The sequence below is a fragment of the Salmo trutta genome, chromosome 21 (assembly GCF_901001165.1).
Source record: "Salmo trutta chromosome 21, fSalTru1.1, whole genome shotgun sequence".
Taxonomy (NCBI): domain Eukaryota; kingdom Metazoa; phylum Chordata; class Actinopteri; order Salmoniformes; family Salmonidae; genus Salmo; species Salmo trutta.
Window position 1 is genome coordinate 5,283,728 of NC_042977.1, and position 19,359 is coordinate 5,303,086.

At 44.2% G+C, this 19,359-nt stretch overlaps 1 protein-coding gene across 2 annotated transcripts; it reads left to right on the forward strand.

Annotated features, from left to right (window-relative positions):
• The first annotated feature begins 1,695 nt into the window (after nucleotides 1–1,695).
• On the forward strand, nucleotides 1,696–14,900 carry saga (S-antigen; retina and pineal gland (arrestin) a). 2 transcript variants are annotated; one of them, XM_029704000.1, is made up of 16 exons: nucleotides 1,697–1,798; nucleotides 2,199–2,279; nucleotides 2,858–2,918; nucleotides 3,492–3,536; nucleotides 3,784–3,983; nucleotides 4,205–4,264; nucleotides 4,473–4,540; nucleotides 5,408–5,543; nucleotides 7,314–7,398; nucleotides 7,844–7,916; nucleotides 8,076–8,213; nucleotides 13,101–13,178; nucleotides 13,292–13,306; nucleotides 13,449–13,501; nucleotides 13,648–13,657; nucleotides 14,251–14,900. In XM_029704000.1, the coding sequence occupies exons 2-16, from the start codon at nucleotides 2,232–2,234 to the stop codon at nucleotides 14,357–14,359; spliced, it is 1,179 nt and encodes a 392-aa protein (XP_029559860.1). In that variant the 5' UTR covers nucleotides 1,697–1,798; nucleotides 2,199–2,231; the 3' UTR covers nucleotides 14,360–14,900. The 2 variants fall into 2 exon arrangements, with proteins under 2 accessions (XP_029559862.1, XP_029559860.1); XM_029704002.1 differs by lacking the exon at nucleotides 13,648–13,657 and having other exon boundaries at nucleotides 1,696–1,798.
• Nucleotides 14,901–19,359: the final 4,459 nt, after the last annotated feature.

The following is a 19,359-nucleotide window of genomic DNA, read 5'->3' on the forward strand; positions in this document are numbered from 1 at the left end:
CAGGACACTCGTTTGCTATAACACTTTACTACAGCAAGTGGCAACTTTGTTTCATCACGTCATTTTAAGGTATAACCGTTGAAACGGTCTCATCTTTTTGATCTGAATGCCTCTTCTTGATCTGAATGCCCAGTCTTTAAAGGCCCTACATGGTCAATCCGACTTCTGCATTGGCCGTGCAGCATTTACAGTGATACGGCCTCTGCAGAGGTCAGGACATTCATACTTCTTGCTCTTCGTGGAGCAGAGCTGTTGTGTTGTGAAGGAAGTTGTCAAGGAAGTGAGTTTGTGTTTATACAGGACCCCCCCCCCGCCTATCGTCAACCAATCACGTAATGCGGATCTATACGGAGCCTTCCGCATTGTTAAAACATTTGGGAGGCGCACGGCGATGCGGAGGCTACGCAATTATGTCACACCATCCATGAGGCGCCTCCGACCACATTTTCAGATCAAGCATAAATTGGCTCTTAGTCAGCTGTTGTACAACACAACATTCTAAAACAAGCTAGTTTTGTCTAGTCTCATGTCAGCTGTTTTATCTGAACTGGGATTTAGAGGCATTAAGGTGGAGTAGTGTGTTTATATGTGTGTCATTTGTATGTGTGCTTCTGATTATGCAAGTGAAAGTGTGACAAGGGGGCCATCTTGGCATGTGTGTCTAGGTGTAGGTGTGTGAATGTAATCCCCAGTGTAATAACAATGATTATTTTCCCCTGCAGGCACTAATCCCCTTTGCCTCCCCGTAGAACTTAGCCCTCACTCTACAGACAGAGAGAACACAGGATTACAGCTTTCTTTCTGTGTGTCTGTCTGCTTCTGTGTCATCTCAGACCTGATGAAGGGTTGAAATGTTGTCAGTGAACCACACAGGAATATGTTGCCGTGTACAAAGCCTCTTTTTACGTTTTCACAATTTAGCTTTCACATTGATTGAGTCAAAATATCCTTGTTTGAATCGACAAGGCCCATTAAACAATGCCGCTGACCTGGTGTACCTAAGCCAGAGTTGCCAGGGGTTTGAATCCAACCTACTGCCCTTTTACTCAAACTTCTCCTACCTTTCCTCTTGTCTCCACCGTTCAATAAAAAAAGAGGACTGCCCCATTTTTTACAGGAATAGCTCAGGATTTTGGAAATGAGGCCCTTTATCTACTTCCCAAGAGTCAGATTTACTCGTGGATACCATTTTTATGTATCTGCATCCTTTAAAAGCAACAACAACCCTCACCCACATATGCAAGACATTTTGCTGAGTAACAACACAACTGTTTCTACTAACCAAAGCCTTGATTGAAGACTACGATGAGATGGTTAGTAGAATCAGTCATGCTGGGTTGTACATCATTGGAATAAGGGGAGGGTGTGAGGCTTTTTATCTGCAGAACGTGAGGAAGAGGGGTAGCGCGTGACTCCTGGCTAATACTGGAGAGTGTGTGTCCTCGTGTCAGAGGGACCTCTCACACTATCTGTGTGTGTGTGTGTGTGTCTCTCTCTCTCTCTCTCTCTCTCTCTCTCTCTCTCTCTCTCTCTCTCTAATCCCACCCTGTGCTGAGCAAAGGGGAACCAATCCCAATCCGCTCAACTAGGTACAGTGGGCCCAGGAAGTCTGTGTATGTGTGCGTGCACATACGTGTGTGCGTGAACATATCTGTGTGTGTGTCTGTATGTCTAAGTGTCATTGTGAGGCAGAGAGACTCACCTGATTGGTCAGGGAATACATTGACAGATACAGGGTACAAATACAAGTCCCTCCACCACTGTTCTCCTCCGATTGTCTCCTGCTCTAGCAACACAGGTCTGTTTGTGTGTGTGTGTGTGTGCATTTTAAGTGTGTATGCAGTCACACTGGGCTACTGTAAATGAAACAGTTTGTTACAATGATGGATAGCAGTTAGGCAGGGAGGGGAACGATGGGAAACAATTGTATTGGATGCTTGGCATTGCTGAGATGTCATATGTCAATTTAATGTTGATTTGGGGTTTGTGTCAGGAGGAGTTTGTATGTCATTGTCAGATACCATGTTCAAAATGCACGCAGTGTTGTATTTATTAGGATATTCTTCACTTAACTGTAAATACTGGGTGGTTGTTCAAATTAATAATGGCATTAGTAAAGAAAGCATTGGGGATTTGTCTAATCAATTATTTATCTCCCTCCCTTCTCTCTCTCTCCCTCTCTCTCCGTAAACCCATAGATCTCATACTCATAGATTTTCCAGTTTGCCACCATGAGTCCCAAGAACGTAATCTTCAAGAAGATGGCCAAGGACAAGTCGGTGAGTGAGTGTGTGTGTGTGTGTGTTCGTATGTGCGTGTGTTTGCAGGTATGCGTGCGCATGTCTGTTTGTGTCTGTGTGCTAAGCATTATTGTTATAGTGGCATAATGCAATAATAACAAAATATGACTATTCTTGATATTTCACACATGGACTTGTATTCGACAAGGAAACCTAACAATAGTTCTGCTCACTTAGCTCTTACATATCCCCCAGTAGTCTCTTTCCATAGTTGCTTGTGTCAAGAGGCTGTGGAAAGAGACTATTCACTTAGATATTTCATGATTTTGGTGTCGTTGGCAAAGTGATGGCGTTAACAGGTGACACGGATGAAGCCATGCGTATGACAGATTACATTGAGATTAGATTAATGTATTACTCCTCTGAGGTGTGTGTGTGTGTGTTAAAGGATACGTAACACATTTTCCCCAATGATAAACTGCTTGCAAGTGGGTTTGGAATGCTGTGAAGTGTTTACATGTGTTTGAGTGTTTATGTGTTGTGTGCATGCATGTGCTAATGTGTTGACATAATTCCTAGTGATGTCAGGTATGATTTTATGTTTTGTACTTGATCAGGTTGGAGTATACATGGCGAAGAGGGACTTTGTGGATCGTGTGGACTCTGTCGACCCAGTGGGTAAGCTCAGCTCATACTCTCTTTGTCAATTAAAACAACCCGGCCGTGAACCAATCAGCAACTCAACAAGTCAAAAACGAACCAATCATTACACAGCAAACACATAACACACTAAGGGCGTTGCACATCAAACAATCTAACACACAGTTGATACAAATTCTGCCAGATCTAGCTGAATCTACATAACAGATGACCTAGGATGTCGAATTTTCTCAAAGGACACTTTTGAGGTCAGAAAACATCTGACAAACTTAGATATTGTAATGTCCCTTTAATTGAAACCCCTCATTCAAATGGCTTACTGGATTCACAGTATTGCTTTAGATAAGAGCCTTAGCAATAAACACTTACATCAATGTAATTAATTCTTCAGAGCCTTTGGCCAGGAATCAATCAAACGCAGATAAACTACCTGCAGATAAACAACCAATGTGATCTCCACAAACCTCTGAGAAATGGCCTTTAGAAGTCCATTGCTGTGCACCCGTTGCTAATCTGCATTGGTTTGAATCCTGGCCGCCGTCTTGTCTAATTCTGTAAATTCTAACCTATGCTGTTCTTCATTCACAATAGATGGTGTCATACTGGTTGACCCTGAGGTCCTCAAAGGAAAAAAAGGTCTGCATCTCACCAAATGTGTGCGTGTGTGGGCATGTGCACATGGGCAAGTGTATGTGCTTGTATGTGTGGAACAGCGTTGGGCTCCATTTTAATTGAAGGCAGTCAATTCAGCAAGTGATTTGAGTTAAAAAATTATATAAAATGGAACAACTTTTGAAATAAATAGCTTTTACTTTAACTCTTATTGAGAAACCATTGAAAATAGCAGTACTTAATGTAATCATATATCTTTGACGCCCCCTAGCGTTCGTCCAGCTGTCCTGCACGTTCCGGTACGGTCGTGACGATATGGACGTGATGGGAATTGCCTTTCGTAGGGAGATCTACATGGCCATCCGTCAGGTGTATCCACCCATGCAGGACAGGGAGCAGTCCACACACACCAAGATGCAGGGCAAACTGCTGCGCAAACTGGGAGACAATGCCTTCCCTTTCTTTTTCGAGGTGAGGGTCAAGGACCTCAAGAGATACCAACATTTTATTGTACATGCACATTGCAAATTAAAAACACATATACATGTCAAGGAAAACACAAAACTCACATAGGCCTACTCGCCTCATTATGCACACACACACACACACACACACACACACACACACACACACACACACACTCACACCTCTCGTTCATCTTAATTACATTTTTCTGTGTGTGTGTGTTTCAGTTCCCTGATAACCTGCCTTGTTCAGTGGGTTTGCAGCCTGGCCCTAAAGATTCTGGGAAGGTAAACATCGTGAACCTTGACCTGGTTGTTTCTTACATTGCTTCATTATATTATGTGATATTTGTTCATTATATTTTAAATGCATATACTGTATTTTGTATTCTGAGAATTTTTACATTGTGACGATTGACGTATACAGTTCATATAATCTAAAATTTAAGAAAAATGTATCTCTGATTGTGAGCATGCTCTGTGGTTGTCTTGGTAGCAATGTGTCGTGGAGTTTGAGGTCAAAGCCTTCAGTGCGGAGAGCCAGGAGGCCAAAGTCCGCAAACGGTCAGTGGAGTTTTCTCTGTCCCAAATAACCCCCATTCCTAACCCCAAGTCTCCACCATCGGCCCTGGAGAGCTGCTTTAACAGAAATAGCCGGTTGTGGCTATATATCACAACAAACTTTGATGGATGGTGTCACGAAACCAATAACTAGCCTACCAATGTTGTTGCACGTGCTTTGTTTAGGGGTCCTAGGCCTAGTTACATTAAGATGCAAATCAATTTATAACATTTTTGACATGCGTTTTTTCTGGATTTTTTTGTTGTTATTCTGTCTCTCACTGTTCAAATAAACCTACCATTAAAATTATAGACTGATCATTTCTTTGTCGGTGGGCAAACGTACAAAATCAGCAGGGGATGAAATACTTTTTTCCCTCACTGTACATGGTCTGTAACTTGAATGAATGTGTACATTTTTTGTGAGAAATGTGCCCAGGGAGACAGCCATCTTCCTTTAGGCAAAGGGCCAGCTCCTTCTTGATCTCTTGGTCGGTCAGTCCAAACTGATTATTATTTGTTCTGTTGGTGACAAAACATAAATATGTAGAAAAGGAAAAATACAAAAGGCATGCCCAAACTAAAGACTCAAAAACAAACAAAAGGCCTCATGGACACCAAACTAAACCAGCAGTCTCACAGCTTTTCCAGCTGGGTCAGTGACAATCACATAATTGGCAGCACCTGTCTCGTTATCAACCAGGCTCAGCACCTGGACACGGTTCCCTTGGGGAATGGAGTGTGGAATTGGTAGTGAGCTGTAGCATGCTGTCTAAACTAGCTAACATATTCCATAACAATGGTTCTTTCTCATCCACTCCCTCTCTTCCTCTCCCCCTCTCCCTTCCCCCTTCTCTCGTTCCTCTATAGGAGTACAGTGCATCTGATGATCCGGAAGCTGCAGTATGCCCCGGAGAATAGCGGGACGGCCCCCTCTGGGAAAACCACCCGTGAGTTTGTCATGTCCGACAAGCCCCTGCACCTGGAGGCGAGTCTTGACAAGGAGGTGGGTAGGATACCATTAGAGTTAACAACACATCACTGGCCTTAGATTTTATGCATTTGCTCATAAATAATTAGTGAAGCATCTACAGCGCATTCGGAAAGTATTCAGACCCCTTCCCTTTTTACACATTTTCTTACATTACAGCGTTGTTCTAAAATGGATTAAATTGTTTTTCCGCACACACCTGTCTATATAAGGTCCCACAGTTAACAGTGCATGTCAGAACAAAAACCAAGCCATGAGGTCGAAGGAATTGTCCGTAGAGCTCTGAGACAGGATTGTGTCGAGGGACAGATCTGGGGAAGGGTACCAAAACATTTATGCAGCTTTGAAGGTCTCCAAGAACACAGTGGCATCCATCATTCTTAAATGGAAGAAGTTTGGTACCACCAAGACTCTTCTAAGAGCTGGCCGCCCAGCCAAACTGAGCAATCGGGGAGAAGGGCGTTGGTCAGGGAGGTGACCAAGAACACGATGGTCACTCTTGACAGCGCTCCAGATTTCTTCTGTGGAGATGGGAGAACCTTCCAGAAGGACAATCAGGCCTTTATGGTAGAGTGACCGGAAGTAAGCCACTCCTCAGTGAAAGGCACATGACAGCCCACTTGGAGTTTACCAAAAGGCACCAAAGGACTCTCAGACAATGAGAAACAAGATTCTCTGGTCTGATAAAAGCAAGATTGAATTCTTTTGCCTGAATGCCAAGCATCACATCTGGAAGACACCTGGCACCATCCCTATGGTGAAGCATGGTGGTGGCAGCATCATGCTGTGGGGAGGTTTTTCAGCAGCAGGGACTGGGAGACTAGTCAGGATCGAGGGAATGATGAGTGGCGCAAAGTACAGAGAGATCCTTGTTGAAAACTGACTCCAGAGCGCTCAGAATCTCACACTGGGGTAAAGGTTTACCTTCCAACAGGACAATGACCCTAAGCACACAGCCAAGACAACGCAGGAGAATGTCCTTGAGTGACCCAGCTAGAGCCTGGACTTGAACCTGATAGAACATCTCTGGAGAGACCTGAAAATAGCTGTGCAGCGATGCTCCCCATCCAACCTGACAGAGCTTGAGAGGATCTGCAGAGAAGAATGGGAGAAACTCCCCAAATACAGGAGTTACAAGCTTGTAGCTTCAAACCCAAGAACACTCAAGGCTGTAATCGCTGCCAAAGGTGCTTCAACAAAGTACTGAGTAAAGGGTCTGAATACTTATGTAAATGTGATATTGCATGTTTTTATTTGTAAAAGATTTACACACATTTCTAAAAAACTGTTTTTGCTTTGTCATTATGGGCTATTGTGTGTGGACTGATAATGGAAGAAAAAAATATTTAATACATTTTAGAATAAGGCTGTAACGTAACAAAATATGGAAAAAGTCAAGGGCTCTGAATACTTTTCGAATGCACTATATATAGTGTTTGTTGAAAGTGGGACCAGTGGTCATATGTATTAAGAGTAGGATTTCTTATATAGGATCAGGTCCCCCCTGTCATGTTATCTTATTCACTGTGATCTAAAATGAAAAACTGATCCTAGATCAGCACCCCTACTCTGAGACGCTTGATACACACGACCCCAGCTTTTACATGTGCTGGGGCTTGTTCAATGGGGTCCAACATGTCAAGCATTGCTTGTATAAATTTTATTTATAGACCTTGGACAAAGCCTGGGATTTTTTCAGAGAGTTCCATATGGTCATATGGCCACAACAAAACATTGGCTGCCACAAGGAGCCCTCCTCTCTGACATTATTTCCTTCCCTTGCAGATCTACTACCATGGAGAGCCCATTAATGTGTGTGTCGACGTCACAAACAGCTCCAACAAGAATGTGAAGAACATCATTGTCTCTGGTAAGGAAAGACCAACACATGTGGCAAACTTTCAACACTGACACATATGCGAATGAACAAGATCTATATTATATCAAAACTGTAACAAGCAGTACCCCGCAATTTGCAAAGCCCCAGATGTAAGAACATATCATATTACCCTTATTATATTGCTAAATGATTTGTAAAGTATCTATGTAGGCATTATAAAGACTTTATGGGTCCTGTGCAGCTCAGTTGGTAGAGCATGGCACTTGCAGCGCTAGGGTTATGTGTTCGATTCCCCACGCGGTACCAGTACGAAAAAACTTGAAAATGTAAGCACTCAGTACTGTAAGTCTGGATAAGAATGTCTGATAAAATGTAAATGTAAAAATGTTATGAAGCCTGACTCGTGCCCTATAAGTTAGTCTTCAACGTGACTGGAGATGTCCTACACATTCTATCTCTATATTTTATTTCTCAGTGGACCAGGTGGCCACTGTGGTCTTGTATTCCAATGACAGCTACGTGAGGGCGGTGGCCTTAGAGGAATCTGGGTAAGCATCCAGCCTTTGAGTGAATACATGTTTAAACTGCACTAAACCTCAATGGAAATTATATTTGAATAATTAGAATCAGCTATGCAGTGTGACTGCAATACATACAACCTGGAAAGCACTCCAAAATGTCTAACTCGGACTTTCCCATTGGTCTAGGGATGCTGTTGCTGCTGGTGCAAGCCTGAAGAAAGTGTACACCCTCACTCCGCTATTGATCTGCAACCGGGAGAGGCGGGGCATAGCTGTTGATGGCAAGTTGAAGCATGAAGACACTAATCTGGCATCGTCTAGCATGTGAGTATCCCGTCAGCCATCGCCAGCTAGTAAAACAAGTGGTGATGCTGGAGGACAATCTGTGTTGTGTTCATTAGGACACTCCGTAGCAAAACATTTGGAAAACGAGAAACGCTTCTACCTCCCCTTTACCTTTTCGCAACATTTTCATTTGTTTGTGCCGACTGAACACGACTATGGAACATTCAGATATATTGTGTAGAACAGACATCCCAGCAAACCAAAATTGGTTCTGTGAAAGTTCCCAGAACACTCGTTAGGTCGTGTCAAATGTTCTCAAAATACAAAAAATGTCCAGTCGTGCTGATGATTATACACTGAACAAAAATATAAACGCAACATGTAAAGTGTTGGTCCCATGTTTCATGAGCTTAAATAAAAGATCCCAGAATTGTACCATATGCACAAAAAGCTTATTTCTCTCAAATATTTGAAACATTTGTTTACATCCCTTTTAGTGAGTATTTCTCCTTTGCCAAGATAAACCATCCACTTGACAGGTGTGGCATATCAATAAGCTGATTAAACAGCATGATCATCACACAAGTGCAGCTTGTGGACAATATAAGACTACTCTAAAATGTGCAGTTTTTGCACACAACACAATGCCACAGAATTCTCATGTTTTGAGGGAGGGTGCAATCGAATAAGCCCCCACTTCCCGATTGAATAAACCCCCACTTCCCTCCATTCTGCTAGCAAACGTGCAATCTTTGGACAATAAAATCTACGAGTTACTGGGAAGATGAAACTACCAACGGGACATTAAAAACTGTAACATCTTATGCTTCACGGAGTCGTGGCTGAACGACGACAAAATCAACATACAGCTGGCTGGTTATACGCTGTACTGGCAGGATAGAACAGTGGTGTCTGGTAAGACAAGGGGTGGCGGGTCTATGTATTTTTGTAAACAGCTGGTGCACGATATCTAAGGAAGTCTCGAGCTATTCCTTGCCTGAGGTAGAGTATCTCATGATAAGCTGTAGACCACATTACCTACAAAGAGAGTTTTCATCTGTATTCTTTGTAGCTGTTTACATACCACCACAGTCAGAGGCTGGCACAAAGACAGCATTGAATGAGCTGTATTCCGCCATAAGCAAACAAGAAAATGCTCACCCAGAGGCGGCACTCCTAGTAGCCGAGAACTTTAATGCAGGGAAACTTAAATCTGTTTTATCAAATTTCTATCAGCATGTTAAATGTGCAACCAGAGGAAAAATAACTCTGGACCACCTATACTCCACACACAGAGACGCATACAAAGCTCTCCCTCGCCCTCCATTTGGAAAATCTGACCATAAATCTATCCTCCTGATTCCTGCTTACAAGCAAAAATTAAAGCAGGAAGCACCAGTGACTAGATCAATAAAAAAGTGGTCAGATGAAGCAGATGCTAAGTTACAGGACTGTTTTGCTAGCACAGACTGGAATATGTTCCAGGATTCCTCCGATGGCATTGAGGAGTACACCACATCAGTCATTGGCTTCATCAATAAGTGCATTGATGACGTCGTCCCCACAGTAACTGTGCGTACATACTCCAACCAGAAGCCATGGATTACAGGCAGCATCCGCACTGAGCTAAAGGCTAGAGCTGCCGCTTTGAAGGAGAGGGATTCTAACCCGGAAGCTTATAAGAAATCCCGCTATGCCCTCCGACGAACCATCAAACAGGAAAAGCGTCAATACAGGGCTAAGATTGAATCGTACCACACCGGCTCTGACTCTCGTCGGATGTGGAGGGGCTTGCAAACCATTACAGACTACAAAGGGAAACACAGCCGAGAGCTGCCCAGTGACACGAGCCTACCAGAAAGGCTAAACTACTTCTTTGCTTGCTTCGAGGCAAATAACACTGAAAAATGCACGAGAGCACCAGCTGTTCCGTGTGTGATCACGCTCTCCGCAACTTTTAAACAGGTCAACATTTACAAGGCCGCAGGGCCAGATGGATTACCAGGATGTGTACTGTGAGCATGCGCTGACCAACTGGCAAGTGTCTTCACTGACATTTTCAACCTCTCCCTGTCCGAGTCTGTAATAACAACATATTTTAATCAGACCACCATAGTCCCTGTGCCCAAGAACACTAAGGTAACCTGCTTAAATGACTCCCAACCCGTAGCACTCACGTCTGTAGCCATGAAGTGCCTTGAAAGGCTGGTCATGGCTCACATCTACACCATCATCCCAGAAACCCTAGACCCACTCAATTTGCATACCACCCCAAAAGATCCACAGATGATGCAATCTCCTTTGCACTCCACAGTGCCCTTTCCCACCTAGACAAAAGGAACACCTATGTGAGAATACTATTCATTGACTACAGCTCAGCGTTCAACACCACAGTGCCCTCAAAGCTCATCAATAAGCTAAGGTCCCTGGGACTAAATACCTCCCTCTGCAACTGGATCCTGGACTTCCTGACGGGCCGCCCCCAGATGGTAAGAGTAGGTAACAACATATCCGCCACGCTGATCCTCAACACAGGGGTGCATGCTCAGTCCTCTCCTGTACTCCCTGTTCACTCATGACTGCACGGCCAGGCACGACTCCAACACCATCATTACATTTGCCGATGACACAACAGTGGCAGGCCTGATCACCGACAAGAATGAGAAAGCCTATAGGGAGGAGGTCAGAGACCTGGCCGTGTGGTGCCAGGATAACAACCTCTCCCTCAACGTGATTAAGACAAAGGAGATGATTGTGGACTACAGGAAAAAGATGACCGAGCACGTTGCCATTCTCATCGACGGGGCTGCAGTGGAGCAGGTTGAGAGCTTCAAGTTCCTTGATGTCCACATCACCAACAAACTAACATGGTCCAAGCACACCAAGACAGTCGTGAAAAGGGCATGACAAAACCTATTCCCCCTCAGGAGACAGAAAAGATTTGGCATGTGTCCTCAGATCCTCAAAAGGTTCTACAGCTGCAACATTGAGAGAATCCTGACTGGTTGCATCACTGCCTGGTACGGCAATTGCTCGGCCTCCGACCGCAAGGCACTACAGAGAGTAGTGCGAACGGCCCAGTACATTACTGGGGCCAAGCTTCCTGGACTTCTATACCAGGCGGTGTCAAAAGAAGGTCCTAAAAATTGTCAAAGACTCCAGGCACACTAGTCATAGACTGTTCTCTCTGCTACCGCACAGCACGCGGTACCGGAGCGCCAAGTCTACGTCCAAGAGTCTTCTAAACAGCTTCTACCCCCAAGCCATAAGACTTCTGAACATCTAGTCAAATGGCTACCCAGACTATTTGCAGTGCCTCAGCCCCTCTCACCCCCTCTTTACACCACTGCTACTCTCTGTTGTCATCTATGCATCGTCACTTTAATAACTACCTACATGTACATTCTACCTCAAAAAAACATTGCCCCCGCACATTGACTCTGAAATTGGTACCCCCCGGTATACAGTGGCTTTGCGAAAGTATTCACCCCACTTCGCATTTTTCCTATTTTGTTGCCTTACAACCTGGAATTAAAATAGATTTTTGGGGGTTTGAATCATTTGATTTACACAACATTCCTACCACTTTGAAGATGCAAAATATTTTTGATTGTGAAACAAACAAGAAATAAGACAAAAAACAGAAAACTTGAGCGTGCATAACTTTTCACCCCACCAAAGTCAATACTTTGTAGAGCCACCTTTTGCAGCAATTACAGCTGCAAGTCTCGGTGTATGTCTCTATAAGCTTGGCACATCTAGCCACTGGGATTTTTGCCCATTCTTCAAGGGAAAACTGCTCCAGCTCCTTCAAGTTGGATGGGTTCTGCTGGTGTACAGCAATCTTTTTCGTCATACCATAGATTCTCAATTGGATTGAGGTCTGGGCTTTGACTAGGCCATTCCAAGACATTTAAATGTTTCCCCTTAAACCACTCGAGTGTTGCTTTAGCAGTATGCTTAGGGTCATTGTCCTGCTGGAAGGTAAACCTCCGTCCCAGTCTCAAATCTCTGGAAGACAGAAACAGGTTTCCCTCAAGAATGTCCCTGTATTTAGCGCCACCCATCATTCCTTCAATACTGACCAGCTTCCCTGTCCCTGCTGATATATATATATATATATCTATATGGTATGGGCATAATGTGTCCAAACCTTTGACTAGTACTGTACAAAAACACATTTCCCAGAATGTTTCATTAGGTTGTGGGAACAGTCTGGTGAGAACATTATGGGGACATCACAAAATATACTGTTTATATGTTCCCAAAACACAAAAACTCACCTGAATGAAACATTCTGGGAACCTTTTAAAGAACAGAAAAAATGTGTTCTGGGAACATTCATGCAACATCAGGCAAATGTTTTATAAAAACATTCTACACTGAAAAAATAAATATATAAAAGCAGCATGCAACAATTTCAAAGATTTTACTGAGTTACAGTTCATTTAAGAAAATCAGTTATATACATATATTTTTTAAATGGAAAACATTCTTTGAATGTTTATGGGACGTTATCATCCTAATGTTAGATAAACCCTAACGAGAACTGAATGGGAATCTTATGGAATGTTCCCGGTTTGCTGGGATTTATCTCTAAACCAATAATCATGTAAGCTCTACTCTTGTCATTTCTATCTGCAACATTCATGGCGTTGCTTCCTGAACACAAATGTTATCCCTTATTGAAACATATTAAAGTGTGTCATTATTAGGATACTACAAAGGCAACACTATAGGGCGATACAAGTAGCCTTTTATACTGGTGATACTTTCTTCATTTCCATTCCTTTCACCTCGTTCTCTCTCTCTCTCTCTCTCTCTCTCTCTCTCTCTCTCTCTCTCTCTCTCTCTCTCTCTCTCTCTCTCTCTCTCTCTCTCTCTCTCTCTCTCTCTCTCTTTTTCTCTCTCTATCCTGCCCTACAGTGTTAAAGAAGGTGTGCTGAAGGAGGTTCTAGGAATCCTGGTGTCATACAGAGTCATGGTTAAGCTCATCATCGGCGGGTCAGTCCACTGTATGTGTGCGTGTGCGGCGCGTGTGCGTTTGTGTTTGTTATTGATTATGTTCTTTATTTTGTGTGTTTAATACGTTTTATTTCTCTTTTATGCTTTCGTAGAATAATGGGATCTAGGTATGATGGCTTTATCTTATTCAGCATTGCATTTCTAAGAGTGTGTGTGTGTGTGTGCAGTTGCGCGTGTTTGTGTGAGTGTTTGTTATGGTTGCTTATATTATACGTGCGGTTAATCTGTATCCTTTTTGTTTTACTTCAGTGAGGTGGGAGTAGAGCTGCCACTCACACTGATGCACCCAAAACCTGACCTAGGTACAAATATTTTTATTTCAAGATGTGGGCATGAGTGCATGTGTTTGTTGCATTTTTCTGAAGCTTTCAAGGCTTCACTCCATAGTCCAAAAGTAACTAACCCATGAAATCTAATCACTCGTGTTGTTATCTTTTGCCTTCTGAAGTGAGGGAAAGGTAAAATTGGATTATCTTTCCTCCATGTCTTGCTTAGAAGTCATATGTGATTACATGATTGATCAACTGCGATTATGATCGCAAGTACAGTTAATCCGTGGAGGGTGTCATATTCTGAACATGCACCTGGACACATTTTATCTCTCTATCTGTCTTTCTCTTGTTTCTCTCTGACCATGCCTCTGTGTCTTCCTCCTCTTATCTTTCTGTCTTTCATTTCTTTCTGTCTGTATTTCCGCTTATTTCCAATCACTGTTGGTCTGTCTTTCTGGCTGCCTACCTGACTCTGTGTGTGTGTGTGTGTGTCTGTGTCTGTGTCTGTCTGTCTAAACACCTGTCTGTCTGTCTGTCTGTCTGTCTGTCTGTCTGTCTGTCTGTCTGTCTGTCTGTCTGTCTGTCTGTCTGTCTGTCTGTCTGTCTGTCTGTCTGTCTGTCTGTCTGTCTGTCTGTCTGTCTGTCTGTGTCTAAACACCTGTCTGTCTTTTCATACACGTACCTTCTTGCTTATCTGTCTGTCTGTCTGTCTTCTTGTCTTGCCACCTCTCTGGCTTTACATCTGTCCTGTTGTCCATCCACACATTTCTTGGGAGCAGCGAGCTGGAAGAGGAGATGGTGTTTGAGGAGTTCAAGCGCTCCCACCTGAAGGGGATGGCCGACGATGAAGAGGAGGGCAACGTGTCTACAGGAGACGCCGCTTCCTGAGCAGGGCCCCTCGTTGCTGGCCAGGCAGCCTCGGTCACAGCACCCCTTGTGGTTGCCTCCAGTACTCCATGCAATGAGGATGGAAAACGGGGATAGTATTGAGTAAAAAGTATAACGATAGCAGTCAAAACAATTGTGGTTAGGTGTTTGAGTCACCCTTAGAGGTTTAGAACATTGCTGGTGGATGATTTATAGTTTATTCACAAAGCTTAGGGGGTCTGTATTTCAGCCTCACCATCAGTAGACTCTTTCAGCTTTGTAATCTGCAGGATTTCACTCACTGTCTTATGGTCACTGTGAGCACAGGGTAATGTAACATCCATCCCTGTCTTATAAAGAGTTTGGCAGCCATGTTGTGAGGTGAATGGCGGCCATTTTGAGTCATGTAAAAGATGTTCTGTTACATTGACTATTATTAGCGTTCTCTAGTAGATAAATGTGTAGTGCACTAGATAACTGGGCATATATTTGTGCTTGCAGTGAAGACCAACTGTCTTGTACTTGTGTTATGGTATTAAAAGCTAGAGATGTTCTCACAAAAGTTATAGTATTACATTTTCATAGCATCCTTTCATACATGGAAGATACTTTGTCAACGCAGGCTTTACTCAAGCCTATAACAGTAACAGTGGGGGTTGGATTAAAATCTACCTGGGAGGCACACTCTTAGAAAAAAGGTGCTATCTAGAAACGTATAGGGTTCTTCAGCTGTCCCCATAGGAGAACCCTTTGAATAAACCTTTTGGGTTCCATGTAGAACTCTTTCTACAGATGGTTTTACATGGAACCCAAAAGGGTTATACCAAGAACCCCAAAAAGATTTGACCTGGAACCAAAAAGGGTTCTCCTATGGGGGCAGCTAAATAACCCTTTTGGAACAATTTTTTGTAAGAGTGTAGGGCTGCCTCACAGGTGTTGTTACGGGCAGATTTGTCCCTTGTGCTTCAAGTCACACACAAATAAGTATGAACGACACAAAGACGGATGCATGGTCAAACCAATCAAAAACAGACAAAGACCAAGAGTTTACATTTTATTTAGGCGAGGATGAGCAATTTACAGAACAAAACACAAGCAACAACAGTAAAATCTATGTACTACAAAACAACATACTGTATCTACCTGTATCACAATGCATCATCAATCACTTTAGATACTATTGAGGAGTATACATCTGTTCCAAAAACCCCCTGTACCAAATTCCATAATAGCCCAATGTCTCCTAAATTGCAAGGAGCCTTTTTCACAAAACTAATTATTTTGCCATTCAGGGACATGCAGTTCATTCTGAGGTTCATATACCATCAAAACATGTTTCAATACCCTTCTGCTTTCACTGAGTCGCAATTCACCCAAATATAGTGTAAGTCAAATATAGTGTAAGGTTACTTCACAATTCAGTCAATCAATATCCGAACTTAAACAACTAAGACGGATAATCATTTTGACTGCATGAATACATTTTTCTTAATTCGTCCACAAGATTTAATTAATGAACAGAGACGGTATGGGTGTAGAGAAGGAGCTGCAACAAGATACTTGTGCTAGCTGTTTTCAAAGTAAAAGCTGTGTGACTATCTGACGTTACCTGACCATCACTCCAGCTAGCTAGCTGTCGCCAGGTTAGTTATAAATAAGGGCCACCAACAAGTAATGTTAGTTAGCTAGCTAGCTGACTTCCTTCAATACTTGGTGGCTTTACTGACAGACAACAGGGAGATTATATTTAAAGCCACAAAGCATCGAGCTAAAGGCTAAAGCTAGCTAGCTATCATACCAAACAGGTGTGCGTGTGCTTGCGTGTGTCCGTCTGTACACTGTGCAAGGATTGTTCAAGACTATCCAGCCCTAGCATACACAGATTGGCACACCATGTTTTGACCATTACACTGCAATCAGGTGAGTATTAATTAATTATCAACAATTGTCTATATGCTGTAGGTAGCTAGCTATAGGTAGTCCTTTCCCCCACTTAATAATGCCAGAGATGAAAGGAATTAAGATGGATCGTTCAATTGTTCCACCATTCAATTATTCTCAATGGTAATTACTGAGTATAGGTGAGTATATCTTTAGATAAATAGGTGGGAATACTGAGTATGCCTGCGTATAGCCACCACTACACCTGCACAACTGGGTGAGATTGAAGCTGGCAGTGTTAACAGTGACACTGCACATATAAGCAGGCACAGCACTTCTGCCATTGTCACGTCCTGATCAGTAAAGGGGTATTTTGTTATTGTAGTTTGCTCAGGACGTGGCAGGGGGTGTTTGATTAGAGTGTCTCGGGGTTTGTTGGTCTATGTGCTTATGTAAGAGGGGTGTTTGTTCAGAGTGTTCCGGGGTTTTTGGTCTATGTTCTATGTTAGTGTATTTCTATGTTTAGTCTTTCTATTTCTATGTTTAGGGTTTGTTGATTGACCTTCAATTGGAGGCAGCTGTTCCTTGTTGCCTCTGATTAAAGGTCCTATGTATAGGGGTGTTTGTGCTATGGGGGTTGGTGGGTAGTTGTTTCCGGTTTTGTGTCTGTGCACCTGACAGGACTGTTTAGTGTCGTTCGTTGTTTTGTATACGTGATTTTTTTTTCCCTTCTTTTGATTTAATAAAGAAGATGAGTATACACGTTCCCGCTGCACCTTTGTCTAATCCTTACGACGCCCGTTACAGAACTACCCACCCCCAACGGACCAAGCAGCGGGTTAAGGAGCTGGAGAGGAGCTATCGGGAGTCGTGGACCTGCGAGGAGATCCTAGCCGGAGAGGGACCATGGAGGAAGGCTGGAGAGGACCGGGAGTGTTTTGTTGGAACACGGTTGGCATGAAAGCAGCACACAGGTAGTTTGGCTGGGCCAGGGTTGAGCCCTAAGCCAACTCCCCGTGCTTACCATAGGCAGAGCGGTACTGGTCAGGCCCCGTGCTATGGGGTGATGCGCACGGCGTCGAGGCCAAGCATCCACAGGCCGGTATGCTCGGTGCCAGTGTCCCGCATTTACCGGGGGGAAGCGGGCACCCAGCCAGTAAGGGTGGTGCCAGTCCTGCGCTCGAGACCGCCAGTGTGCCTTCACGGCCCAGTGTATCCTGTTCCCACTCCCCGCACTAGCCCTGAGGTGCGTGTCTCCAGTCTGGCGTCTCCAAAGCCAGCACCACGCACCAGGCCTCCAGTGCGTCAGCCCAGTCCAGGATGTCCTGTTCCCGCTCCTCGCACTAGCCCTGTGGTGCGTGTCCCTAGTCTGGCACTTCCTAAGCCAGCTCCACGCATCAGGTCTTCAGTGCGCAGTCCCCGTCCAGAGTGTCCGGCGACAGTGCCTCGTCCAGAGTGTCCGGCAACAGTGCCTCGTCCAGAGTGTCCGGCGACAGTGCCTCGTCCAGAGTGTCCGGCGACAGTGCCTAGTCCAGAGTGTCCGGCGACAGTGCCTCGTCCAGAGTGTCCGGCGACAGTGCCTCGTCCAGAGTGTCCGGCGACAGTGCCTCGTCCAGAGTGTCCGGCGACAGTCCGGAGCCGAGAGAGACGGCCCACAGTCCGGAGCCGAGAGAGACGGCCCACAGTCCGGAGCCGAGAGAGACGGCCCACAGTCCGGAGCCGAGAGAGACGGCCCACAGTCCGGAATCGGCGCAGCCAGAGTTGCCCTACAGTCCAGAATCGGCGCAGCCAGAGTCACCCTTCAGCCCGAGGTCTCCAGCGACGCGCATCAGCCCGAGGTCTCCAGCAATACACATCAGCCCGAGGTCTTCAGCGACGCGCCATAGCCCAGAGACTTCGGGAGGGGTAAAGTTTAATGAGTATTTAGCGGGGGTGGACAGGGTAGGTTGGGGAGTAAGGCCGGAGCCTGAGCCACCTCTGTAGTAGGGGGTTGGGGGAGGGGGGGTGTAGCACAAGAACCGTCGGTGACGGTGGCCACCCTCCCTTCCCTCCCTTTAGTTTGGGATTATTTAAAAAAAAATGTTTGGTGTGTTTTGTTTAAGGTGCATATGGGGTCTGCACCTTTGGGGGGGGTACTGTCACGTTCTGATCAGTAAAGGGGTATTTTGTTATTGTAGTTTGGTCAGGACGTGGCAGGGGGTGTTTGTTTAGAGTGTCTCGGGGTTTGTTGGTCTATGTGCTTATGTAAGAGGGGTGTTTGTTCAGAGTGTTCCAGGGTTTTTGGTCTATATTCTATGTTAGTGTATTTCTATGTTCAGTCTAGTCTTTCTATTTCTATGTTTAGGGTTTGTTGATTGACCTTCAATTGGAGGAAGCTGTTCCTCATTGCCTCTGAAGGTCCTATGTATGGGGGTTGGTGGGTAGTTGTTTCCGGTTTTGTGTCTGTGCACCTGACAGGACTGTTTAGTGTTGTTCGTTGTTTTGTATACGTGATTTGTTTGTTTTTTTCCTTCTTTTGATTTAATAAAGAAGATGAGTATACACGTTCTCGCTGCGCCTTGGTCTAATCCTTACGACGCCCGTTACAGCCATTCCCTGCCTTGCATGGTATGACTTTGTATATACTAGAGATCTCAAACTACACTCTCGACCTTGAAGCCAGTTCCACTGCCTTTTTAAATTTTTCCCTCTAATGAGTAACTGATTTATAACTGGGAATCCAGGAGGGTACAATTAATTATCAGGTAGAACAGAAAAGCAACAAGCCCCGGACCTCGTATGGTAAGAGTTGAATACCCCTGTACTAGAGTATAATTACATATTTCCCTCTGTTTTTCTAGAGAAGGACCCGGACAGTATGCAGTGTATTTGACTTTGTGTGTAGAATATTATTTCTCCATGGAGAAGCTGGATGCAGAATTACAGTACCTTACAATCCCTCACATCCTACACATGTTCAGTAGAGAAGAACATCAACAGACATGGAGCTGTTGCAGCAGCTAGACCACATCCTACAGGTAACACACACACAGGAATCGATGAGCACACAAACAAACACATGGTCATAATTTCCAGATAGAAAGGCTTAAAGTCTGCACCGAGAATCTTATGAGATTTATTTGTGTGTGGTGTAGTGTGAG